General features: G+C 41.1%; 2 protein-coding genes across 2 annotated transcripts; both read left to right on the top strand.

Annotated features, from left to right (window-relative positions):
- Positions 1 to 6,809: 6,809 nt before the first annotated feature.
- Positions 6,810 to 9,747, top strand: LOC146378607 (collagenase 3-like). Its single transcript, XM_084941490.1, has 10 exons — positions 6,810 to 6,939; positions 7,103 to 7,350; positions 7,439 to 7,587; positions 7,746 to 7,874; positions 7,985 to 8,146; positions 8,276 to 8,396; positions 8,514 to 8,647; positions 8,751 to 8,910; positions 9,019 to 9,122; positions 9,289 to 9,747. The coding sequence occupies exons 1-10, from the start codon at positions 6,841 to 6,843 to the stop codon at positions 9,405 to 9,407; spliced, it is 1,425 nt and encodes a 474-aa protein (XP_084797616.1). The 5' UTR covers positions 6,810 to 6,840; the 3' UTR covers positions 9,408 to 9,747.
- Positions 9,748 to 22,828: 13,081 nt separating this feature from the next.
- LOC146378606 (collagenase 3-like) lies at positions 22,829 to 26,282 on the top strand. Its single transcript, XM_084941488.1, has 10 exons — positions 22,829 to 22,942; positions 23,041 to 23,282; positions 23,371 to 23,519; positions 23,820 to 23,948; positions 24,068 to 24,229; positions 24,332 to 24,461; positions 24,559 to 24,692; positions 24,775 to 24,934; positions 25,028 to 25,131; positions 25,591 to 26,282. The coding sequence occupies exons 1-10, from the start codon at positions 22,844 to 22,846 to the stop codon at positions 25,698 to 25,700; spliced, it is 1,419 nt and encodes a 472-aa protein (XP_084797614.1). The 5' UTR covers positions 22,829 to 22,843; the 3' UTR covers positions 25,701 to 26,282.
- Positions 26,283 to 27,285: the final 1,003 nt, after the last annotated feature.

The following is a 27,285-nucleotide window of genomic DNA, read 5'->3' as shown; positions in this document are numbered from 1 at the left end:
AGGCAATTCTGAAGAGAGGAAAGAATCTCAATAAAAGTTCAAAAGGGGGCTAACAAGAAAATATATTACCAGGAAACATGACAGATAGAAATTGTTGAGTTAGAATGGGCAGATTAACCACCCTTTAATTTTTGATTTGTCATGTCTTGAACTTTTTCATTTAAATTTTACTGATGTACCTGGAGAAGTGTGAGACACGTTTATGTCCTGGAATCACCTTTATGCAATGAGATGACAGGAAAAGTGATGTAACTACCATCACAGAAGACAGATGCATCTTAAGGCGTTGGGATCCCTGGCCACTGCTCCCCAATCTAGTATAAGCAGTTGCACACTGCTGAGATCTTACATAGATGGGTGTTCCTGATAGTAGGTAGATGAAAGAGCAATCAGATATATGAGATCCAGACTGTCCTCTTCTGTTAAAACCAGAAAAAATATGTTAAAAAGAGTAATAATAAAACAACAAGAAGCTGCAGCCGGCATAAAGTGGAAAAGACTGCTTATACCTTCATATGGGTTTGGGAGAATATATTTACTTTTACCTAAAGATTGTGTCCAAATATGTTTTACACAAGGTTTATGTAAAGCGGCCTACTTAGGTTTGAAGCACAGTTTGTCAGTTCTAAATAGGAACTTGAATTAGAAGTTTAGTTCCCCGTTTGGACTTTGGTCATTATTTTCACGTTGTAGAATACAACAAGGTTGGTGATAAGTGGGTAAGGTGGTCAGTGAAGACGTGGTTAGTAAATGGGTCAAACAGAGAGCTCTCTAAACAGGATTGTGACCCATTTATTTTAAACCTTCAGATTAAGAACATTGTGATGGAAATGAAAAAACACTAGCAGGTATAGATTAATTCAAATACATTTCATCTATGTAGCGGTGCACTGACAGCAGCCATCGTTCCACAGTTTTAAAATTTTCTTTAAAGAATTTTGTATGGCTATGTGTGAGTACTGTTATTATTTCACACATAGAAACAGAACATCATTCCGTGAGAACCAGTCTAGACCAGACAGGCTTCCTGCTTACGCTTTGATGTAATACAAAATTACACATCTCTAGTACAAGTGGTTGCAGAATCAATTGTTGTCACCAACTTGACTATTTGTCATCAAAACGGTGCTTTAAGTAAATTAGTCACGTACTTTATTACACTTCCCATGGAAATGTTGTCATCCATAAACAAGAAAATACTGACATTAATCTCTGCTTTTCTAAAATCACTATTATATTTTATTATTATATGTGATAATGTAGGTACAACGAGGAACAAAGGTTGATGGAGGGATCACCAATGTCTGTTGAGGAGCAGTGGCCAGAGATCCCAATGCCTATAGATGCTGCTGTCTTCTATGATGGTACTTACATCACTTTTCTTTTACAGCCCTTTAAAATGTCAATTTCTCATAAAAGGAAATTCAATCCAACAAAATTTACAGTACATTTACACTAACACTTGATATTTTTCTGCTCCTTTGCTGTTTGACTTTCAGATTAATAGAATATCTTCACTAACTGTGATTGGAAAATACTTGCATATAGACATAGAGTAAAAAAAAAAGATGTAAGGTACAAAGGTTTATAACCAAGGCAGTACTATCCAAGGTACTTAAACCTTTTCATTATGAATACTTTTGAATGCACTGTACACAGACAGTCCTTGCCCCATACAGCAAACACAGTTTGCCACAATACATTTTAAGTTTCAAATTCTAAATGAATATTGATTTCCCCACAGGATCTGTGCACTTCTTCAAGGGAAACTTGGACTACAAATACGACTCCAACTTCAAACGTGTGCACTCCATCAGTCGTGTTAATGAGCTGCTGGAATGTGAAGTGAAGGAAGGCAATGAAACAGTGACAGAGAGGAGATAAGTGAAGTAATGCTTTCCCTGGAGCTTGATGGTGCTGTGCATGCATACACAAAGTTTTACGTCCAGTAATGACCACAATGTATAAAATAGAGAAGTGGTTAGTGTGTGGTTAGTCTTACCTCAGTGTGTAATACAGTGATGTAATATTGGAATTTGTACAGTTTTCATGATTTGAAATGTGTGTTTTAATCTTATTTTGCTGCTAATTTCAATTTTAAATCTCTCTATACAAACATCAACATGTGATATAGAGCTATTCAGCCAAATGTAACATTTATTTTAAGCTCATGTCGTTCCATCAGAGGGATTTATTTTTTACTTAGCAAAGAAAAATTGATATTTTCCTGATAAAAAAAGATATCTTTGCTTTTCTATTAAAACATATTCACTGTGTGTGTGTGTGCGTGTGTGTGCGTGCATGTGTGTGTGCGTGTGTGCGTGTGTGTGCGTGTGTGTGTGTGTGTATGTCTCGTTTTACTGCTGTTGCCTAATTTACTGAATGCTATTGACACCCTTTTCTCAACGAGAAGTCTGGGCTCGGGAGAGCCCGAGTGCCCTGGAGGGACTTTCCCTGCCGGATACACGATGGACAGGTGGCAGAAATGGAGGATTGTGTGCCTGGCGGGACTGTCGATCGAGGACGCTGAAGATATCTACCTATTCGGAACCATGATAACAGGGTTCTTGCTGATCGGAGCTGGCTTGGCCCTGGCTTATCGGAGAATTAAGACAGCGGAACCGGCTGGATTAAACAGGATTTTATCCCGGACGAGCCGCCAATTTATGTTACGTCCCCTGGCTAGTCTAGGGGGTTGAAGGGACGAACATAAAGGTGGATAGAGAAGGAGGAGCCAAGATGGTAATTTTAGAAGGTTTATTTAATACTGGTGATGGGATTTGGGTTCAGACTGAGGTATAACGTCAGGGAGAGCCAAGGCCAACATAACAAACAAAACATCCCTGATGTAGAAATAAAAGAAACTTACCTAACTCCAAAGAAACAAGATATACAACCTATAACCATAACCTACCTAACAACACATAAACAGGAGAAAACAGGGAGTCAAAACAAAAGGCAGCTCTCCCCTACAAGCAGTCCGAACATGAAACAACAATGCTCACACAAGATACAAAGGCATGCAAGCCTGCACAGGTATGGCAACCAAAATGGCCAGAGGGCACAGAAGCACAGCTCCACAGGCCTTAAATAGTGCTCTGCTGATTACCAATTAGCCGGACTCTGCGCAGCATCCAATCAGGACAGAGGAGGTGGAGCCTGGACAAAACAAAGGGTTAGTAGGGAGAAGAGACATCCTCCTGGGGGATGTAACACCCCCCCAAGGCTGCCCGCTGGGATTGGAACGATGGGACGAGGCGCGACTTCTCACAACGAAAGCAGCATGGTTAAGACCTTGGAGACGCTTACAGCTGCCGTGAAGACTCAAAATAACATCTCTGAGCGTATATTGGGATACATCAAGGAGAGGCCTGCTCAAAATGACACCTTTGAGCGACAGTTGGATCACATCGCAGAACAGCTCACTGCAGTTGTGAGGTCTCAGAATCAAAAGAATGACAACACCACGGAACAGAAGTTTGATACCATCATGGGGAGGCTCGCGGTTCTCCAACGGGAGATTGAGAGACCAGTGTCGGAGTGTTAAAGAACAGCTTTGAAATTCTCCTGAGCTGCTCGCATAAAAGAAAAATCAACAACATCAACATCAGAATGCGGATACCTCGGCGCCAGCTGCGGGCCCAAGGCTGGAGCCGAACAAAAGCTCCCAGATAACGACTGTGTGTTGACTATTCTTCCCATTCCATGCAAGGCCACCTGGGTTGGCTGGAAGACTGTTTACTTAGCCTGGCGGGGCGAAGGACACTGTCTCAGCTGAACTCTGGACACACACACACACATACACTGATATGCACACACTGATCCCACCTCCCTTTCCAAACGCCTTCGATGCTTGTGCCCTACCGGGGAAGATGGCAGTCGACTGGACCAGCGCAGACATGCTGCAGGACCGGATGCGCTGTCTACACCGGCTCTCTCTTACCCTTTACCCGCCCCTGTTGCTTGTCTTGTGTTTCTATGGTGTATTGATAGTCTTGTGCTTTTTGTGCTGAGGTGTTTTTTCTGTTATCAAACTGTTGTCCCACTAGGAGCTCAGTCTGAGTGGAGTTTTTTTTCTCCTCCTCTTACCTCATGTTATGTATTTTCGTTGTTTTTTTCCTATCAGCCTACCTCTCTGACATGTCTCCCCAATGTGATGTTTGTGTAAAGTTGGTCAGAAGGTTCCTTTGTAAGTGCGCATGCGCCATTAGCGTGTTGCCTGCTGTAACCCTAATTTCCTTCGGGATTAATAAAGTATTCTGATTCTGATTCTGATTACCTGAGGCTGAACGTTACTTTATAAAGTCAAAACTCTTCATCCCTGTGTCCAGTATTGTGTAACACTGACACAAAGTGGTTGGGGATAATTACAGGTAAGGTGGAAAATAACCACCTGCAGTTGACTCACAGAAAAAAAAAAGTTTCCAGTTTCCAAAATGTTATGCGGTTGGGCACTATTGAATGTGTAGAATAAACTGACTTTAATGTTTCTGGTAAATGGACTGATTCTTATATAGCGCTTTTCTACTCTCCTGGAGTACTCAAAGTGCTCTTTACCAGTGGTCCCCAACCTTTTTTGCGCCACGAACCGGTTTATGCCTGACAATATTTTCACGGACCGGCCTTTAAGGTGTTGCGGATAAATACAACAAAATAAAACTAGTACCAGTACCGAAAAAAATAAGATTTATTCATAACACACGTGAAAAGACCCAGGAAAACCGAGTTGACGATAAAAACGATAACAAAATAACGCTGAAAACCGATAAAAACCCTGCATTTCACACCTGAGCTTCAACTCTCGTGGCCCGGTACCAAACGACTCACGGACCGGTACCGGTCCGAGGCCCGCTGATCTATACAACATGCCTCATTCACACCCACTCATACAAGCACTTCTAAACACAGGTGCAAACTAATCTGCATTCACACACATTCACACTCTGATGAATGCATCAGAGGGCAATTTGGGGTTAGTATCTCAAGGATACTTGGCACGCAGACTGGGGAAGCCAAGGATCAAACCACCAACCTTCTGATCAGTAGCTGATCTGCTCTGCCATCTGAGCCACCCCACTGATAACATTAACACTTCACTGTAGCAATTTCAAGACTTGAGGTAGTAAAGTGAATCTGATCTTGTCTTGGCTCTGGTGTGAGGCACACGTTTAAAGTACATGGTGTGCATTAAGGACAGGGTTTTCAAGAACTTCAGCTAATAGACTTCAGCTTGGTCCACGGGTTTGTTCCGCGCACCTCAAAAGGTGGCTCATTGTAGAAGATGTGGTTGCACAATGGTCGCAAAGTCAACATTAATCATCCTTTCCTGTATGTGATGTGCAGCACTTGAAACCCTCCATGACCAATTCCTGGCAAAATACTTCTTTTCATTTGGAATCATGTTGGATCGTGCAAAAACCAAAGTGTTCATAGTGAAAAAAAAAAAACCCTTCCAATTCCTCAATGCAGTGTTTGACAGAATATTAAATTTATGTTAACACATCCATTACAAGAAAACATAGGTGAAAGTGTTGTATAGGAATTTCTTTCACTTATGTATTAATCACGTTATTGTAATGCCTTGGTGCCACTGGATTTTAACATGTCTGACACTCATACTTAAGACAAATGGTAGGGGGTGTAGTAAGGATGTTGGGGGAAACAGGAACTCCAGAGGACGAGTCTTTTGTCTCTTCGAGGACTCTGGGAAGTAGCAAGGGAGTGTGAACCTTAAGGTGTGAAACAGCTGTGTACTGCCTTTTGTTCCTGAAGAAGGTATTTAACTGAGAGCCATGCTAGGCTCAGAGAGAACTCTGCTGACCGTCTGTCCCGCGGTCATGCAGGGGCTCCACAAGCTTGGTTGTCTGTTCTTTGTGTGCTTTGATTAAAGAATGTTAGCTACCGCTCACCGCTCGTCTGCAGGCTTTATTTAAGTGGAAAACTTCCACAACAGTGTTTAATGAGACAAGAACTGTTCTGAGCTTATTAAGTCCAGATACCAAATACCACTGAGAAAATATGAAAGAAAAATAGAAAACTAATTTTTAAATAATAACAGCTAAACTAAAAGAAGGAAACCAGCTTTGAACCCTATATTAAAATGAAGTGAATCAACAACAATAATAATAATTGTGGAACAAACACACAAAGAAAATCTTCAAATATGTGATTAAATCTGCTTTAAATCAGCTATGAGGTCAATTCTGGAAAAGAAAAAATGGACGCTTGTTATCTTTGTTCAAGAGCTTGAAAATAGGAATAAATTTAAATTTTATTTCTAGAACTTTCAGAAAGAGGAAAAACAACTTTAACCTGAGTTCACTAAGCTTCTGTGAGCTTCATAAAATCTATTTGATTTTCTTCACACTGCGGGACATGGAGGTCATATGTGAATAAAAATCAAATGAACTAAAAGCCTCGCTTCTGTCAGTCTGCCCCAGGGCAGCTGTGGCTACAACCGTAGCTTGCCTCCACCAGTGTGTGAATGCGAGAGTGAATGAATAGTGGAATTGTAAAGCGCTTTGAGGGTCTCGAAAAGCGCTATATAAATCCAATCCATTATTATTATTATTATTATTATTAAAATCTGATAATTACAGATTTGGGGCTCTTCTAATTATTATCTCATGACCAATTTCCTCTGCAAACTGCAACAATGATTCAATAACAGTGTTTTGGGTAACACCGTCATGAGCAATCAAAACCAGAGTTCCCATCTTCACCATAAAAGGAGCATTTCCTTAGTCACTGACGGCAGGTAGTTACTCAACACATCCAAACTCCAGCCTACATAACAGCTTCTCACAGCACTGAGACACAAGTTGCACACAACGAGGAAGCATGAAGACTTGGACTCTGAGCATTCTGCTTGGTCTGGCAGTGGCAGTTTACTGCATGCCAGTATCTCAGATTACTGGGCAAGATGAAAGTTTTGCAAAGGTATGTGTACTTGGCTGTTTTTTATTTTTTGGCATAGGCTAGAGTGGACAAACGTTGTGATTATTTTAATTGTCCATCCCATGTTGTTATTTGTCTTGTTTCTTGAGCTTAAACATGCTGACAGATATTTGAGTGTAAAGCTCTGAATATTTCTCTCTTCCAGAACTACCTGAAGAAATTCTTCAACCTCACAGAGGAGGAGGGTCCAGCTGTCAGAAGGGGCATCAGCCCACTGAACAAGAAGCTGGCTGAGATGCAGAGATTCTTTGGTCTCCAGATCACCGGGTCTCTGGATGCTGACACTTTGGCCATGATGAAGAAGCCCCGCTGTGGGGTTCCCGATGAACAGGTCGCTCGTTTCTCCACTTTTGAAAACAACCTCAAATGGGAGAAAAACAGCCTCACATACAGGTGAATGATCTAAAGACACAATGTAACACACAACGTGAGAAAATGTGACCACACTAATGATTTTCTTGGATATTGTTGTGCTCTGCAGGATAGAGAACTACACACCTGACATGTCTGTGGCAGAGGTGGATGAGTCCATAGACAAAGCTCTGCAGGTGTGGGCCAAAGTCACTCCACTGACGTTCACAAGGATCTACAGCGGCATTGCTGATATTATGATCTCCTTTGGTCGCTGGGGTGAGTCTAAAAACACACTAAGTAATATAATCACTGAACGTTTTTATTGTATTATTGCACAAGACATGATCATCCCACCTATCTCACCATCTCACCTATATTTTTTAGTGTTTTTTTTGTTTTGTTTGGCCAAGTCTAATACCACTATCTTCTAACAGCACATGGTGATGGTTACCCCTTTGATGGCCCTGATGGCACTCTCGCCCACGCATTTGCTCCCGGTGCTGGCATTGGAGGGGATGCCCATTTTGACGAAGATGAAACGTTCACGTTCCGCTCAAGCAAAGGTAAGTTTGTTTACTTTTATGAACTGTGGTGTCCAAATTATTACTCTGTAGCGTGCGACCTGAGTTATCCTTAGCTGTAACCAATTGTCATTCTGTGTTTTCTACTTCAGGCTACGTCCTCTTTATGGTTGCTGCCCATGAATTTGGTCACTCTCTGGGCTTGTCTCACTCCAATGACCCCGGTGCTCTCATGTACCCAGTGTACTCATACAGTAACCCTGACACCTATGTTCTTCCCCGGGATGACGTTAATGGCATCCAGTCCCTCTATGGTGAGTGCTAAATTCTTTTTTTGGTTTTATTCAATTAAAAATATTTGAGTTGACCAAAATCTTAGAAGAACCTGTGCATAAATAATTTTACAACTTACAACAGTGTGATATTTATTAAATTACCTCCAGGTCCAAATGACGAAGAGATGCCTGGACCTACAGCCCCCACTACTCCTGATGCCTGTGACTCAACGATGGTTTTGGATGCTGTTGCCACACTGCGAGGAGAGATGCTCTTCTTCAAGGACAGGTATCACAAAATAAATGCTTGAATACCTGAGTGAGAAATCTCTCATAGCAGAGCTGGCTTCTGACATTGGCTGATTGATCATTTACATTAATTTACATTTTGTGCGTGTGTTCACAGATTAGTCTGGCGCAAACACCCTCAGATCAGCACACCTGTACAAGCTCTCATCTCAGCTAACTGGCCCGATGCCCCTGTTAATATTGATGCTGCTTATGAGAGCCAACAATCAGACCGTGTCTTACTTTTTAAAGGTATGCTTTGCCAGTGTCCACCTAATGCAGCACTCCTTTGAAGTCAGCATTTTTGTGCCTTTACATAGCTTTACTATAAAGTCTACTTCTTATTTGTTGACAGGTCAGAAGGTGTGGGCTTTCAGCGGCTATGATCTTGTAAGTGGCTATCCTAAACCAATATCCAGCTTTGGTCTGCCCAAAACCGTGAAGAAAGTTGATGCGGCCCTCTATGACGAACAAAGTGGGAAGACTCTGTTCTTTGTAGGCAGTGAATACTACAGGTGTGTTCCACTAAGACCTGAGAAAATTAGGCAACCGATTTCCATACAGCAGCTTACAAGTTGTATTACAAATGTTAGATGAATCTAAATACATTTTTCTTTTCCCAGTTATAATGAGGCCACAAAGAAGATGGATAAAGGATTCCCCAAACAGGTGGATGAGACCTTCTTGGGAATGACCTCCAAAGTGACTGCAGCTCTGCAGCAAGGAGGTGAGCAGCAATTCAGGCTTGAAGACCACTGAAACGAGACAATGACTTCTGTTTTTGATATTTCTGTTTTTATCTTTTGAGTTTACATGTACAGCTATTTACAGCTATTTTTAAAATCCCTCTGGTCTGTTATGCAGCACTAACATGTAGCATCTCTGTTCTGCAGGGTACACCTACCTCTACAGTGGACCACAAATGTTTGAGTATGCCATGTGGAGCGGGAGGCTGTACCGTGTGCTGCCGAACAGCTACTTCTTGCCCTGCTACCATAAGCCAGTTTTCTAACTTGTTTACAGAAGATTTTGAATGTTAAATAAGGCACTGTAAAAAAATAAAGAGAAACTGTATCAATATAATTTTGAATATCTAATGTTATTGTTGAACAATTACCAGCAGCTTATGTACTTAATTTTGTTTTTGTTATGTTAATCATTGCTTCATTGAGGTTCACCTTTTTATTTTGTTTCATTTATGACACAGTCATTATGTAATTCTTTCACTCGCTAATTGTTTTTGTTGTGTTTCCAACTTTAATTACTGTGACTTTATGTATACAAAAGATCAAATGGAGTACAGTAAAAATAAATTGATATCACCAATAAGCACATTTTAAGTATGTTACTGTTGTGTTACAATGTTACAACCAAAGGTGGATAAAGTACACACACTGGTAATGTAAGTATAAGTACAGATCTTTTATTTACAAAATACTGATGCAAAAGTTGAAGAAGTGCTTCCTTACCTCTCATATATAATCCAAGTATAAAACAAAAAGTATCTCTTTGGAGTTATTTTTAGCTAACTTAAACTCAGTCATATTATAATAAAAATATACAATAGAAAGTTCTTACGAATGTAGAGTAGGTAGAATAAAAGTGATATAGAGATAAATGACTACTAAAATATTAGGGGTGCAACGATACACAAAATTCACGGTTCGGTTCGGTTTCATACTTTGGTGTCACGGTTCGATATTTTTTCGATACAAAAAAAATGTTCATGCTTTTTTAATTTGTCATTTATTAAAATTATAAATATATATTTGAACTCAAAAGTACAGTTTTTAAATTTAATGTTGCTGAAACAACAAAGTAGTAAAAAATATATATATATCTGATTGAGGAATCACTCATCTTTGGAAAAGAGAGTTTATTACAGAGAAATGGCTCTTTCCAAAATAAAAGCTATACTATACGCTTCTTCTGGGGTATATTCTCAGCAGCATATTAAACATATCAGGTCCCCATAAGGAGAATCCTGTGCTAACGGCTGTCTAAATGACTCGGGTAAAGTTTGTAGCATGCGTGCTTGTTGTTTTTGTCTGCTTCCACTTGTCTTTGCACTAGGATGATGTCGGCGTAAATGTGCAGTCATATTCGTTGTGTTCCCACTAGTGTTGTCAGCGTTAATCTCGTTGAAATGACGTTAACGCCACAACACGGCAAATCTCCGTTAACGAGCTACCGCGGATCGCCCCGTGCGTGGGGCTGGACGGCCAACACGTTAACGAGCTAACTGCGCTAACGCACTAGTTCCCACCAATGTAATTGAGCATTGCACATCCGACATACTGTTTTACTTTAGTCCATGACGCGCTTACCTTCAGGGTCATACGTCACATGAAAACCAAAACGCCAGATCTGAATGAGGGTGGGGGAGGTTCAATTTGCCATGTTGCAAGGAGAGCTTAACTTCTGTCTCGCTAGCTTGCCTCAGTGAATCTGCGTTCGACTACTGCGCCTAGGCTGCACTGTCGAGCGCAGATCCACCGAGCGCTCAACACAGACAGCATCGTCAGAAGGAAAGTTGATCAAATAAATTAAAAATTTGTATTGTTCGATACATATGCGTACCGAACCGAAAGCACTGTATCGAACGGTTCAATATCGATACGAGTATCGTTGCACCCCTATAAAATATATCAGGATGTGAGAACTAATAACTGAGTAGTGTTAAATATCAACACTTCATCGAGTTCTTCTGATCCCTCAGAGGCATCTGATGGAAGACAAAACACTGTTCAGTAGACCATTTCACACTTTATTCTCTTACACAATACTTCTAGAAGGATGATGCGTCCTGCATGACACATTGCCGCGGATCTCCAAATGGTGGTGCGCCCCTAACAGTTTTATTACAGAAGCTTGGAACTGTGAGATGGTGTGCAGTTGTGGGTCAGCAGAGTGAAGAGTAGGGGGCTCACCACAAATCTTTGGGGAACCCCTGTATTCAGTGTTCTTGTGCTGGAGGTGTTGCTGCTGACCCCGTGCTGTCTTCCTGTCAGGAAATCCAGCAGCCAAAGCGAGGTGCTGATCCCCAGCAGATCCAGTTTGTGAATTAGTTGCTGGGGAATGCTGAACTGAAGCCTATGAACAGCATTCTAACGGTCGAGCGGTTTGACCAGTATGCGAACTGAAATGGATCCAGGTTGGGGGGGAAGAGATGTCTTGATTTGATGCATGACTAACTGTTCAAAGCACTTCATAATGATGGGGGGAGTGCGACCGGATGGTAGTCGTTAAAGCAGGAGGGAGATGACTTCTTTGGTACAGGAATGATGGTGGAGGCTTTGAGGCATGTGCAAGCCTCAAAGCCAGACATCTGCAACTCGAGTTTCGCAGCACAGTCCCTCAGTGCTCGTCCAGGGATGTTGTCAGGACCTGGGGCTTTGATCTCCACCCACTGTCTGGGGATAGTGTCACCACCTGATTGTGGGGGGGGGGGGTTGAATCTTCTCTGCAGGGGTGAAGTTCTGTGCCAAAAAGCAAATAAAGAATTCGTTTAGCTCATCTGGTAAAGGGGTGGAACTGACAGCAGTCTGTGGAGTGGGCTTGTAGTCTGTGATGGTTTGTATTCCTTGCCACAGCCTCTGAGTGTCTCTACTGTCGCTTGCTTATTACCCACCAGTCTACTGTTGTTTACAGCGCTGTTGACCGCTGTTTTTTTTTTTTTCCAATGACTGCCGACTAGAAAGGCTCATTTCTGCTGTTCAATACCGAAGAAATTTAAACTTTTTTAAAATTATGCCAAATTTTGTTCTACTGCAGAATATTTTTAAGGTTATCTGCTATAAAAAGTAAGGTCAGGAAAATCTCCTTAATGATATTTTTTTGGTTTTATCCTCAGTTACTGTGATACAAAGCCATGTGCTGTGATGCTTACACCTCTGATGAAGTGTCGGTACTGATAAATGATCAGAATTGTAATATTTCTGACTGTCTGAGTCAAAATTGAATCGAATTCAATCGAATCGTTGATCGAATCAAATCGGGACGTTGTGATTTGGAATCGAATCGATTCTAGAAATCAGTGACGATACCCAGCCCTATTTGGTCATATTTGTTGAGCTGCTGAAAAGTTGCATTTGAAGTAACCTCTGTTGTGTCCACATACTATTGCATTTGTTCTGTAGATGCATTTACCAGAAGCGCTAGAGGGCGCTAGTGAGTATGTTGTTCTGGTTGTGGTATTTGAATGAAGAAAAATAAAAATAAAGAAAGGAGTTATCTCCGGAGATCCTCTGTTCCTACCTGCATGTGTGTATAATGCCTGCTGAACTAACACCATACAACAAGTGGCGACGAGAGTAGTGGTGATTAAGTTATGGCTCTGCTCTCTTTGCAACCCCTGGCTGTGTTCCTGGATTGTCTGGGCGAACCGAAAATTCCATTTGCTGCGTGGAAAAAGTTGTTTGATAACTACTTGCTTGCGATCGGGGGTAATGACTTTGCTACGGAGAGGAAGAGGGCCCTGCTCATTCACTGCTTGGGAACGGAGGGACAACGAATCTACAGCGCCTTACCACTCGCTACGGATGATTACGAGGGATCCGTAAAGGCTTTGGAAACATACTTTCATCCTAAAGTCAATGTTGTCGCCGAGAGATACCGCTTCAGGCAACGAGCCCAAGCTGTCGGTGAGTCTACAGATCACTACGTTGCAGCACTGCGTGAGCTCGTGAAACAATGTAAGTTCGGGGCTATGGAGAATGAAATGTTGCAGGATCAACTTGTAGAGAAGACAAATAATGCTTGTATACGTGAAAGACTGCTAATGGAGGAGGATTTGACGCTCGATTGAGCTTTGGAAATTGCTAGGCGTACAGAGGCTGCAATAGCTGATGCAAAGGCCATTGCTGTTGGTGAAACAAAGCCTGTTGCCGCTGTTCAAGTACAAAAGAAGATGTGCAAGCCAAAATACAAAGCAGCTCCGACGTGCTACCGTTGTGATTCAGCTGATCACAAAGCCAATGATAAATCCTGCCCCGCAAAAGACTGCAAATGTAATACATGTGGGAAAATCTGACATTTTTCGAGAGTGTGTAAATCCTCCCATAAGCCTGTTAATGAAGTGACTGTGCCTGAAATGTGTGTTTTAACTGTTGACAATTGTGTCAGTGGTGATCCGGCTAAACTGATGTGCACTGTTACTGTCACTGTACCAAATACTGCACAGGCATGTACTGTTAAGCTACTAGTAGACACAGGGTCTGGTGTTTCCATACGGCCTGAACATGTTTACAGCACAAATTTTGGCTCAGTTAAGTTAAGTAATCCAGCTGTTCAGCTTATTACATATTCAAAAGAGAAACTGGATGTATTAGGGTGTCTTAGAGCTGACATTACTTACAATGGCAAGAGTGCCTCCACAGATCTCTACATTGTGAGAACAGGAACACCCATACTGGGAATGGACTTGGTGACTGCCCTCCAGCTACACATAAAAGGGGGACAATTAGTCCTTGAGAGTTCCAAGGCCTGTGCTACACTTCAGCAAACCTCTGCCCTGCCCACTCACAAACAGGAATGTGAGTCTCTAGTTGCATTCGGGTTTGCAAAGGACTTCGTACATAAAGTGAAGGTGCGACCTGAAGTGAAGCCAATACAGCAGAAACTTCGACGCTTACCCCTGTCAGTCCGTGATGCTGTTTCCACAGAACTCAAGAACCTTGAGGAACATGGCATCATAGAGAAAATTGATGCATCTGAATGGGTCTCCCCGATTGTAGTCACTAGAAGGAAGACTGGTGGCATACGCATGTGCGTTGATTTGAGAGAACCTAACAAAGCGGTGGTCGTTGACAGTCATCCCTTGCCACTGATAGAGGAGATACTGTCTGAGCTGCGTGGGGCTGTCATGTTCTCCACCCTGGATCTTAAATCCGCCTACCATCAGCTGAAACTACATGAAGAGAGTAGAGGGCTCACTGCTTTCATTACACATGAAGGACTGTACCAGTACTGCAGAGTCCCCTACGGGTTGAGTTCAGCACCTGCAGTGTTCCAAAAGATGATGACACAAATCCTACGTGGCCAGAAAGGGGTGCAATGCTGTCTTGATGATGTCATCATATACGGAACTTCAGAAACCGAACATGAGGCCAACCTGCGTGCTGTGTTACACAGAATCAACAATGCAGGACTGAAACTCAATGTTGACAAATGTCAACTCCGTCAAACTACTCTGAGCTTTCTTGGTCAAAAGATCGGTCTAGAAGGTCTGCTGCCAGATGACTCTCATGTCACTGCTATCCTGCATGCTCCGCCCCCTACTGATCCTGCAACCCTGCACTCATTTCTTGGCTTGAGTGCATGGTACAGCAAGTTTGTGCCAAATTACGCGACTGTTGTTGAACCTATGAGAGCTCTTCTGCGTAAGGACTGTTCATTCCACTGGAACGAAGCAGCTCAGGTAGCGTTTGATCAAGTCAAGCGGTTAATTGTGCACAGCCCTGCCCTGGTGATATTCGACCCCAGTAAGCCCACCATAGTCTCGACAGATGCCTCAAACTACGGTGTAGGTGCTGTTTTGACTCAACTTGACGGTAATGATGCAGAACAGACTGTTGCATTTGCATCTCGCAGCCTGTCTGATGCAGAGAGGAAATACTCAATCGTTGAGAAGGAAGCCCTAGCTTGCGTCTGGGCTGCTGAAAAATGGCGCACATGGCTCTGGGGCAGAAAATTCCTCCTACGAACAGATCACCGAGCACTTACAACACTGCTGACTACTAAGGGCAATAACAGAGCCGGTCTACGCATAGCCAGATGGTCAGCTCGCCTGTTGGAGTTTGACTATGAAGTGGAATATATAGAACTGGGTCATTGAACCATGTTGCTGACTGTCTTTCTAGGCTCGTACTTCCCGAGACAGACATTTTAATGTGCAGAGGATGTGGAGTCAGTTGCAGCCATCCTCACTGATCTGAGTTCTGTGTCTGAGGATGACTTCCAGTAAGAGTGCAAAGCCTGTCCAGTGTTCACAAAGCTCCGTGTGCAGATACAGAAAGGCTGGCCTGCAAGGAAGACGTCACTGGAACCTGACTTACAGCCGTACTTCCCAATCCGCCATGAACTCGCGGTCTTGAACGAGTGCATCGTCAGAGGTACACATCGATTGCTAGTGCCTGAGTCGTTGCAGAAAAAACTCACTGATATAGCTCATGAAACTCACCAAGGCATTGTACGTACCAAAAAACGCCTGAGGGAATTGTACTGGTGGCCCAAAATGGATTGTCACATAGAGACACTGATAAAGAACTGTGCAATGTGCAGACAGAATGACAAGTCCACTGTCACCCATGATGCTCCACTTCAACCCATTCCTTTACCAGCTGCTGCTTGGGAAAAGGTGTCTGTGGACATCATAGGCCCTTTTGAAATAGCCCCTTCTGACTGTAGATTTGCCATCACACTGGTAGACTACTTTAGTAAGTGGCCTGAAGTAGCTTTTGCTTCCCGAGCTGATGCAGCTACTATCATTCAGTTCTTTTCTGTAGTTTTCTCTCGTGAAGGGAATCCAAAGACATTGATAAGTGATAATGGCTCTCAATTTCTCTCTGCTGAGTTCTCTGACTTCCTTAAAAGCAGGGGAATCCAACACCTGAGATCCTCAGTGTATTACCCAAGAGCTAATGGGGAAGTTGAGAGATTCAATAGATGCGTTAAAGACTGCCTACAGACTGCCTCGATTCAAGGACAACCCTGGAAATCGTTCCTGAGAACTTACCTGATAGACTACAGAGCAACCCCTCATTCAACAACTAGAGTTTCCCCTTCAGAACTGCTCCATGGACGACGAATGAGAACAAAGTTACAGGTAATGGATATGCCTGTTCCTCAGACAGAGAGGCATACCATGTGCGAAAGAGTTAAGAATAAGCAAATGAAAATGAAAGAATACACTGATGCTCGCAGACACGCCAAACCATCCAACTTTCAGCCTGGTGACAAGGTACGGGTTAGGAAGCCATGGAAGGTAAAGAAAGGCGAGTTAAAGTTTTCTAAACCAAGGACTGTCATGACAAGGAAAGGACCAAACACTTATTTGCTGGATGACGGACGGACCTGGAACGCCTCACACTTATCGGCTCTGTCAGAGCTGAACACAGGGACTGATTCTGACACAACAATGGACTGTCATAAACCAGGAACTGATCTAGCATCTAACTCTGAGTCTGATAGTAGGCTTAGGCCCACCAGGATGAGGAACCCACCTTGCTGGACCCAAGACTTTGTCATGGTAAAGTGAATGTTACTGAGTAATGTGAAATATGTTAAACGTGTATTAGGTGACATACATCAGAATGATGAAGTCAGGTTCACATAAGAAATCCTTGTTCAAAGGGGGAAGATGTTGTGTCCACATACTATTGCATTTGTTCTGTAGATGCATTTACCAGAAGCGCTAGAGGGCGCTAGTGAGTATGTTGTTCTGGTTGTGGTATTTGAAAGAAGAAAAAGAAAAATAAAGAAAGGCGTTATCTCCGGTGATCCTCTGTTCCTACCTGCGTGTGTGTGTAATGCCTGCTGAACTAACACCATACAACAACCTCCCAGTTCATTCACATCACAGCCCACTTTAATTTCAAAACCTTGTTACAGGTCATGCTATTGATGAATGCATGCGCCATATTTTCAATTACCGTCCATTCATACTGATGGATTATGAATAAATGAATGAATGTTGGAGAGAGGACTCTAACACAAGAACAGCCAAAAACAAACAAGAACAAAGAACAAGAAGTATACAATCATCAGGTTGATGGCAGGTTAAGCATTACAGAACAAGAAAGAAAAGGCAACTAGCAAAGACAAGGAATCACAGGGAAGCCTAGGAAATTTTGAAGATTGGAAAGAATATCAAGTTTAAAAGGGGGGTAACACAAAAATATATTACCAGGACACATGACCATGATGCATATACAGTTAGGTCCAGAGATGGGCAGTAACGCGTTACTTGTAACTTGTTACTGTAATCCGATTACTTTTTTCAAGTAACGAGTAAAGTAAGGGATTACTATAGCAAAAACGGTAATTAGATTACCGTTACTTTCCCGTAGGAACGCTGCGTTACTGCGTTACTAAAACCATGATTTTTTTGCGAGAATGTCTCATGACAGTGAGGTAAGCAAGTGCGGATGTTTGTGAAAACAGCTGTGTGCAGAGCAACAATGGATAATATATCGAGTGCGGAGAGAGTATGAGCGTGCAGCGTTTAAAGCGTGGAAGTACTGACCTTACTTTAAGTTTGATTCCATAAAAAGTGACAAAAACATTAGTGTCCGTTGTGCGTGGGAAGAAACTTCTTTTTACAGCGAAAAAAACCCCTAAACTTCCAAGCAAGCACCGAGTGCGCTATGACGTAATGGGAAATTCACAGAGAAACTCGCGGATTCTTCCACTGACCGCTGCAGCACACCTGCACCAGGGTAAACCTCCGCCTACCCTGCTCCTGCTTTACAGGTGAAAATAGAGCAAAAGGACCACTGAGTCTTTGACTTTATTTATTTTCTGCTGTGTTTTACTTGCATCTATTTGAAAGAGTGAGTGTAAACACACACAAAAAAAATTATTTTATGTGCTGGAATGTGCAGAAAATAGGTTTAAATGTTAAACTAATTTCTTCCAGTCAGAGAATGTTGCATATAATTAAAATTTTGCTTGATGCATAAAGTTAAAAGATTAAAACTAATAAAACAAGTTTTAAAAAGAGACTTTTCCATTTGGTTACATTTTGTATGATGGATTATGCAGAAAAAGTAGAATTGGGCGGAAAGATCTATCACTTTATCACCTATTCAGGTTGTAAATCGTGTTTTTAAAAAGTAACTAAGTAACTAAGTAATTAATTACTTTTGAAAATAAGTAATCAGTAAAGTAACGGGATTACTTTTTGGGGGAAGTAATCAGTAATTAGTTACTGATTACTTTTTTCAAGTAACTTGACCAACACTGGTTAGGTCTGTAGGTTTTTTGTTTATTTGTAGTTTTGCCTCTTTACAATACCACCTCTGCATGTGTCTGATTTGGCAGCTCTTAAATGTTCTGTTTTGCCCTTCATTTACATCCACATCTCATAACATCCCACAAATATATCCAACAAAAACACTGGGAATGAACTTGAAAAATTGAGGAAACATGGCTCACCTGGCCATGAAACTGTCAGGGTTCCTGGGTGGTTCACCCAGTGTTTTCCAGTGTTTCAGCAGAAACTCTGCTTAGCCCACCTGTCTCTCAGGGGCCTGTACAGGCTGTCGTTTCAAGGCTGTTGCTGCCTCTCAAGCCTCCAGAGTGGCCTCTACCAATGCCTGAAGAGGGAAGAGCATCAAGGTAGATAGATAGATAGATTAGATAGGGACAAACAGTTTTGAAATTGTACCCAAGTCTGTCTTCTGAAGAGTTTGTTAATAAGTTTCTGAGTATGTTTAATAATGGTTCTTGACGCAATGGTTCATAGATTATTTACAACTTTTTTCATTAACTTTCTCAGGCAACCATTATTAGCCTTTTCCTATTCGAAGCACCTTAAACACCCCTGGTTTTCGGTCCTCACAGACTTAGTACTCATAATCCCAATATCTATTGTTCTAAGGATTGCATCTCCAGGCAACACGTTTTCACTCCCAAAGCGTAACATTTTATGCTAGGTGACAAATCGTCAGTATATTTCGCCTTTGGCCACCTAACACATCCCTATATTAAAATGAGGAAACATCAGAACTGTTTGGAATAAATCTACACATGTACATTTATTTGACTTAAATCGCTTTGGAAAACACTGTCTAACACGATTAAGGTGGTGGTTAAAATTAGGGATAAGGTTAGGGTTAGGCCTGGAATACACGGCTGGAACATGTGTTACTGCGGGAGCGTCATTCAATTAGAGTTCATCCACAATCCGGCACATTACATAGGGACGCAGAAAGGTAACCTTTCGCATTCCCTGGAATGCCTCGGGACGTGACAAATCGTCTGTATATTACGCATCGGGAGTGAGAGGGCTGCCGTAGGTGGAATATAAATTGCAATCTACTTTTCCTTAAATCCACCACCCCTTTGGTGGTCAATTCCTCCATTAGAGCCAAAACACCTGAACCCCGTCCCTCCATGCCTCAAGTGTAGCACGATCTTGCAGAAGTGTTCGACAAAGCTTGGTTCTTTTTCATGGCAAAGAAAAAATCAAGGTGACAAACAAGTACCCCTCACCCCTCCTGTAAACTGAATTGGAACTCCTACAAGGCAACACCGTTTTCACTAAACTGGACCTTCGTAATGCCTATTACTTGGTAAGGATTAAAGAGGGAGACAAATTTAAAACAGCATTCAAACACATCTTGCGCACTTTGAATACCTTGTTATAGCATTTTGTTTGACCAGTGCTCTGGCAGTTTCCCATTCCCTTGGAAATAATGTGTTTCAAGACTTCATTTATCACTTTGTCTTTGTTTAGTTTGATGATATTCTCATTTCCTCTAAGACCCTCCATCATCATTAAAGCCATGGCTGTTTCGTCCTCTAGCACCATCTTAAGAACTGGCTCTGTGTTAGCGGTGAGAAATGTGAGTTTCACACAGACTCTGTTTCATTCCTTGTTTTCATTGTGGTTAAAGGACAACTCAAATCTGACCCTGTAAAACACCAACTTTCTACAGTGCAGTTTTGAGATTCCTTTCCAGGCACCTCAACTCCCATTGAGGTTACTTGACAGTGTGAAGTAACCTCAATAGGTCGCCTAATAGGGTAATGCAAGGTCTCACAATGGTTTCACCTGAAACCTGTGGTGATATTGACCCACGCCTTTTTTCACACATTGGCTCAGAAGGGTTGGCTGTGTACAAAAACATTCGTTTATGAACTGAGAAACTGGGATCGAATTATACTGGTCCCTTTGAGTTGACTCTATCATTACTCCTGTCTCTGTCCGGTTGAAATGACCACAGAACAGGAAAAGTCACCATATTTTCCATGTCTCGCAGTCTGGATCAGTCCATTGGCTCCTCACAATTTTGAAAGTTTCTTTGCCTGCAAAAGAGTATCTTACCTGCTTTTCCTGTGCTCAGATTTGCTTGGAGGAGCCGTGGATACAGACTTGTGAGCAGCCTGGTGTCTGTAAGTAAACATTTGGAATTGAAATGGTTTGGATTCCAAGGAGAACCCAGACGGTGACTAGAACTCTCACTCCTGTTGTTTGTTTGGATATTGTAGTTGAAAATTAACTTTAAATAAATACACGGAACTATGACCTGGAGCCTGCATTTGAGTCCTGCCTGTTGCTAGAACCTTGATGCAAAGTGGTGAGTTGTTCAACTGGCTAGTGTCGATGGAAGGAAGGAGCATGTTTTTCTGATATGATGAATGGTGAAATGGTGAAATGTTGAATGGTGATGGTGAAATTTGAAAGATAATTTTCACACTTTGGTTTTTATTTATTGCCAAATCCATGAATCCATTGAATCATAATCTCTGTTTGGAGGGAAAATATGATGACTACTCGTATGGGGTTATCAGCATGGTTTTTACACACTGTACTGCAAAGTTACCAAAGCAAAAGCCAAAAGGATGTATAACAATGAGCATCAGCCTTTGATATCCATTCAGTCGTCTCAGCATGGTCTGTAATTTTTTCTTTTCTTTTTTTAAATACTTCATTACCTCATTACCTTAAAAGGCAGCAGATAGAGAGTACTATTCTTGAGAAGGAGGAAGAGTCCCTGAAGTGTTTGGGTAATTTCAGTCATGACAACTCAACATTCAGTAGTAAAAGATCTTCTGCCTACAACAACCTCTGTGATTCAATCTCTGTGATTCATGCATCAGATCATCAAGCTGCAGTAACAAGTCATAGGTTGAGTTATCAGTTCCCATCAAGTTCAGCTGCAATCACAGTGGACAAACTGGCTTTTTAATGAGGTTTTCTGACTTCTGGAACAGAAGCATAAACATTGTAAGAATGCTGGAAATAGGTACTGTTACTACAGTAGGGTAGTGTTTTTTGAAGCCTGTTTCTAAATATGAGAAATTTAAAAAAGTGACAATTTCAGTTTCTAATAGTAAAAGCATGAACCACTGAAGTATGATTCACAAAATATCTATAACGTTTAATGAATTTGCCCCAAATAAGGTTAAAAAAAACTCCGGTACTTTTTTCTTGCTGTCATGCAGTCAAAATCCTGACGAGTCTCTGATTCATGTCACAACAGCACCCATATATATACAAAATGATGAAAATGCATACTTTCTTTTTTTTGGTTCTGTTGATGCATTACAAGCTCTCTTGTTTTCCAAGACAGTCATCGTGCCCCACTACCGGTGGACCCTATACAAGACTTCTTGTAATCCTTATACAAGACGATTGCGGATGACTGATGCAGTCGGTGTTAAAATCTGTTAACATCAGCTCATTGTGTAATGGAGTGTTGTAATATTGACCCATATAATTGCCCCCAAAATAGGTACTCATATATGCAATCATGGAGACACAAAAGAAATGATCATCATGTGGTGCATATTTAAACCATAGAAAAAACTTTTTTCAAAGTGTTTCATTTTATGTTTTCTTAAAAAATAAAAGAAGAAAAGAAGAAGGACCTAATAGATACTTAATAGATACTTTTTGATAACAGGCACTAACTGGTCATAGTTTACACATGTACTAGCTGTTTTTTTTAGCATCGTTCTACCATTGTTCAGTATATCTAAGACACAATCAAAACGATACTACCATCAGTGTCCAATACTGAAAAGAATGGCAGCACTGTTGTGCACCACATGCAAAATTGAGAGTAAACAGAGGGTTTGTTGACAGCACGATATATCTTGTTTGGGTTTAGCCTCAGGACACATTGCTCACTTATCAGTAGAAAAAATAATCTAGGTACTCCCTTTTGTGGTGGATTTGATAAATATCTTCTGACTTGTGCTAAACCGCCTTAAGCAAAAGTTACAGTGTCTGTTGTAATATAACTTCGAACAACATGCAAAATTAGGAAACATATTCAAAGTAAAATGACAAATATACAATAAATGTTTCATCTCCCTCCTGTTTAAATACATAGAGACAATATTGTCTGAATGAGTATCAGCAAAACACTGATGAAGAAATACACTAGCATGATCCTACAATGATATGTACAACAGTCAAAACTCACTGGTTTTATTATCCCTTACTGTTTCACTATTAACATAATATTTGGTTTAAAAATCTGTAGTTTTGGTATGTAATGTTTTGTAATGTGTCATCTCATAATCACAGAGTTGATTTGGGAATTTTCTATCTGTGCTGATCTTCTCCTCAGTCATGTCATCCTAAATAGAACTATTACTGAGTCATCAGCTCAAGGAAGTAGTTGCTTAACACACCCACTCTACGATACTTCCACTCCACAGCCTATATAACACCAGACTTCAATGTGTGCACACAAGTCAAAACAGTGAAGAAGTATGAGGTCTCTCACTGGGTGTATTCTGTTCAGTCTGGCGACTGCAGTTCTCTCTGTGCCGCTTTCTGAAGTTTCTGTGGAAGATGAAAGTTTTGCAAAGGTATGTATATGTTTCCTTTGCTTGTCCTATAATTGTAACACAAGTCCTAGGACTATGGGGTATTTCGAATATTGTTCAGATCTCATGTTTTTTGACAGAACTACCTGAAGAAATTCTTCAACCTCACAGAGGAGGAGGGTCCAGCTGTCAGAAGGGGCATCAGCCCACTGAACAAGAAGCTGGCTGAGATGCAGAGATTCTTTGGTCTCCAGATCACCGGGTCTCTGGATGCTGACACTTTGGCCATGATGAAGAAGCCCCGCTGTGGGGTTCCCGATGAACAGGTCGCTCGTTTCTCCATTTTTGGAAACAAATGGCAGAAACGCAGCATCACATACAGGTGAATGATCTAAAGACACAACATAACACACAACATGAGAAAATGTGACCACACTAATGATTTTCTTGAATATTTCTTTGTCCTGCAGGATAGAGAACTACACACCTGACATGTCTGTGGCAGAGGTGGATGACTCCATAGGCAAAGCTCTTCAGGTGTGGGCCAAAGTCACTCCACTGAGGTTCACAAGGATCTACAGCGGCATTGCTGATATTATGATCTCTTTTCGTCGCTGGGGTGAGTGCAAATTTTTTCAGCAATGGAAGATGCACTCAGATAACATCATTATTAAAAATATGAGTCTAAAACAATAGAAAATAGAGTATGGATAGGTTACTCAGAATCAGAATACCCTAAAGAAATCATGTACTTATACACACAATACCTCTAATCGGCATTATATTGTATTACATAGAGTTATATATGTTTTAGATTGACTGTTTGAATCCACTTGGAGATAACTGTTTACCAAATGTTTCATGTCAATGTGTGCACAAAATGGTTTGTAAATTTTGGCTTGTTTGCCTTATTTAACAGAACATGGTGATTATAATTCCTTTGATGGGCCCGGTAAGACTCTCGCCCACGCCTTTGCTCCCGGTGATGGTCTTGGAGGGGATGCTCATTTTGACGATGATGAATCTTTCACGTTCCGCTCAAGCCGTGGTGAGGTTTTCACTTATCATTTTTCCTTTTTGATCTTTACGTGCTGTGATTTTAGATAATAACTGCATTGTCACACTGAGTCCTGTAACCGACCTGCCATTATGTGTTTTCGGCTTCAGGCGTCGTCCTCTTCATTGTCGCCGCCCATGAGTTTGGTCACTCTCTGGGCTTACATCATTCCAATGTCCCTGGTGCCCTAATGTACCCAACGTACTCCTACAGAAACCCTGACACCTTTGTTCTGCCTCAGGATGATGTTAGGGGCATTCAGTACCTCTATGGTGAGTACTGAGGGTCTGAATATTGCTTTGGTATTGCTGCTCGTTTTGACCTTTGGTGGATTGTGAAGCAGGGGTTCCCAAAACGTATCTTTTAAATTCTAGGTTCAAACTCTAGGAAGGATCCCTCTGTGGATGATCCCAAACCTCCCACTACTCCTGATGCCTGTGATTCTACCATGGTATTGGATGCTGTCACAACCCACAGAGGAGAGATTATCTTCTTCAAAGACAGGTTTCAGATATGCGCCGCAGCAGAGTGCTAAAACATCTAAATCCACAGCTTAGTAATGATTGTTTGATGGCTCATGTTTGCCTCTTTTTATTATCAGCTTCTTGTGGCGTAGCTACCCCCAGAGCCAAACTCCACAGCAAAGCCTCATCAGAAGCTTGTGGCCCAGTGCCCCTGTGGACATCGATGCTGCGTATGAGAGCCGACAGTTAGACACAGTGTTTCTGTTCAAAGGTACTGGTTTCTCCTTATCTATGTAAGAAACACATTCCATATTTTAGAATCTAACTTAAACGTTTTCAATCATTTTCTACAGGTCGCAAAGTGTGGGCCTTCACTGGCAACCAGCCCGTGCGGGGCTACCCTAAAACACTAACTGCTTTTGGTCTGCCAAAAGGAGTGAGGAAAATCGATGCTGCCCTTCATGATGTAAACTCTGGCAAAACTCTCTTCTTTGTAGGCAATAATTACTTCAGGTGAGTTGAAAGTTTACCAGTTCCAATTTTCACTGTGAGCTACTCTATACTATTAACGTCAACTGGATCAATCTATTTTCTGTTTTTCTCCAGTTATGATGAGTCCAGAAAGACTATGGAGCAGGGATATCCCAGACCTGTGAATCAGGCCTTTACAGGCCTGACCAGAAGAGTTACGGCAGCTTTCCAGCACAAAGGTGAGTGGTCCTCACTGCTAACCTGAAATGAGAGATTTTAAAAAAATGTCTTGCCAGACTAAAAGTCATGCTACTGTCATTGTAATTTCCACACTTTTAACATAACAGCAGAACAAGAAGCAGCTCTAAAACTCTTGAAAACTCTTTAACACTTAAACTATACGCTCCAGTGTAAAACTGAAAAGTAGCACCTACTTTATAATGAGTCTAAAAACAAAACTCCCCAAACAACAGTTAAGTATTAAGTACTGAGCTTAGAGACAGTAGTAGGTGGATTTTTTTGGCAAAGTCTGCTGGCTGTATTTATGCTTTAAGCTAAGCTAACCGTCTTTTAGTTTAGTATAACCAACACATGAAAGCAGTGGCCTCATGTATATCGTTGAATTAAGACAATGTATTATTTTTGTGAACCATTTCTTTAACTAGTATTTAGACTAACACTAAGCCATTGTTCTGCAGGTTACACTTACATTTACAGTGGACCGTACATGTTTGAGTACGACCTGGGGACTGGGACACGGCACCGTGTGTTGAGGAACAGTTACTTCCTGCGCTGCACGAACCCCTAGACGATTCGGTCTTTGTTTTTACAGTATGTAGTAATTGTGCAAACTAAGACAAAAATCTGTAAACAAAGCCTACAGTATTATTCAAGTACTTCACTGAAAACGTTTAAACTGCACTTTTCTCAATTTCTTTTTAAACATATAATAAAAGTGGGGCTTAAGGAGTCAGTACTATGATCTATAAATATATGATCTACACATCATTGCCTCTGCTAAATTATTTTGATCCCAGATGGACACAAAATCTTTGCCCTTGCCTGAGTAATTCATTGTACTTTAACAACAGTTACAGCTCAAATAAAATTGTTTTAGCGCTGCAAGTTTTGCTGAAACAAAGCAAAACTAGTTTATAATGGAAACAACTAAATTAAAAACTGATATTGGTATCCTGATATGACTGAGCACCCTCTAAAGATTTTGAGAATATTAAAGAGAAATTGAACCACTGACCAAGTAGTATTATGTTAAAGGGGGATTTAATACTGCATTGTGCTATAGCTGCAGAAGGTATGAGATTGATGAGCACTGCATTAAGTAATTAATTTTGAGAATATTTTAATGACCTTCTAAATGCAGCTTCAAATGTATTTTCTAAACGTGTTTTGTTGTAATTGCTCAAATGACTTCATTTTAAAAGGAGCATTCACTAATAAATACACTAAATGACTTCATTGTCTTTAGACTGTTGTTTCTTAACTATGATATGAAAAATGACTGTATGAATTTTAAATAACTGATGGTTACATGTCTTATTTATATAAAAGCTGAACTGTTTAAAAACATCTGATACTTTTTGGTTATTATATCCAATATAAATAATACATTCTCACACAATATAATAAATACATAACATGGCTTCTTGGCATAACAACACATCTGTACGGAGCAGAATGTTATGGTCATGGGTCATTGATTCAGTGCTTTGTGTTCATGGACTTCTTGACTAATCATTATGATGTTTCTAGAGTGACTCATATTTATTAGTTTAGTTTTTCTTGGAAAAAGGGGAAAAAACAACCTCTGCTTACCACACAGCCAGACCCTGACACAGAAATCTGTACATAGACACACACACCCACCCACACACACATACACACACACACACACACACACACACACACACACGGTGCTGATGAAATACCCTGATTTCCTGCTTCAAGGCTTTTCAGACTGAAATCAACATGTTCTTGTTAATGAAGAGAACATGCATGAACATGACGTAAATTCCTTTACATACAGATCTAAGGAATATATCTCCCCCTATAGACACACACACACACTAACACATTCCTGTTGTTCTGAATAGGCCTGACACTTGCAGGAATGCTTTATTGTAATGTTGGTCTTATTCACAACACTGGCACTGAATATTTCCATAAAAAATATGCAACTAGCTCATTATAAGCTTTAAAGTCTTTTCCACAGCATTGAAACATAGCTGCTAATCATGTTAATAATCTGACCTTTGCTGAAGGTAAGCTTGTGCTCCATATTATAGTGAATACTTGGATTATAATTCTTTAAATGATCAGATAATGATCAGCTTGCCATGCAAGGAATTATGTGTCATTTTGCATGAAATACTTTT

Source organism: Perissodus microlepis, chromosome 10 (genome assembly GCF_051167445.1).
Source record: "Perissodus microlepis isolate ML-2025 ecotype Zambia chromosome 10, ASM5116744v1, whole genome shotgun sequence".
Lineage (NCBI taxonomy): Eukaryota > Metazoa > Chordata > Actinopteri > Cichliformes > Cichlidae > Perissodus > Perissodus microlepis.
This window is presented reverse-complemented; position numbering and strand designations above follow the sequence as displayed.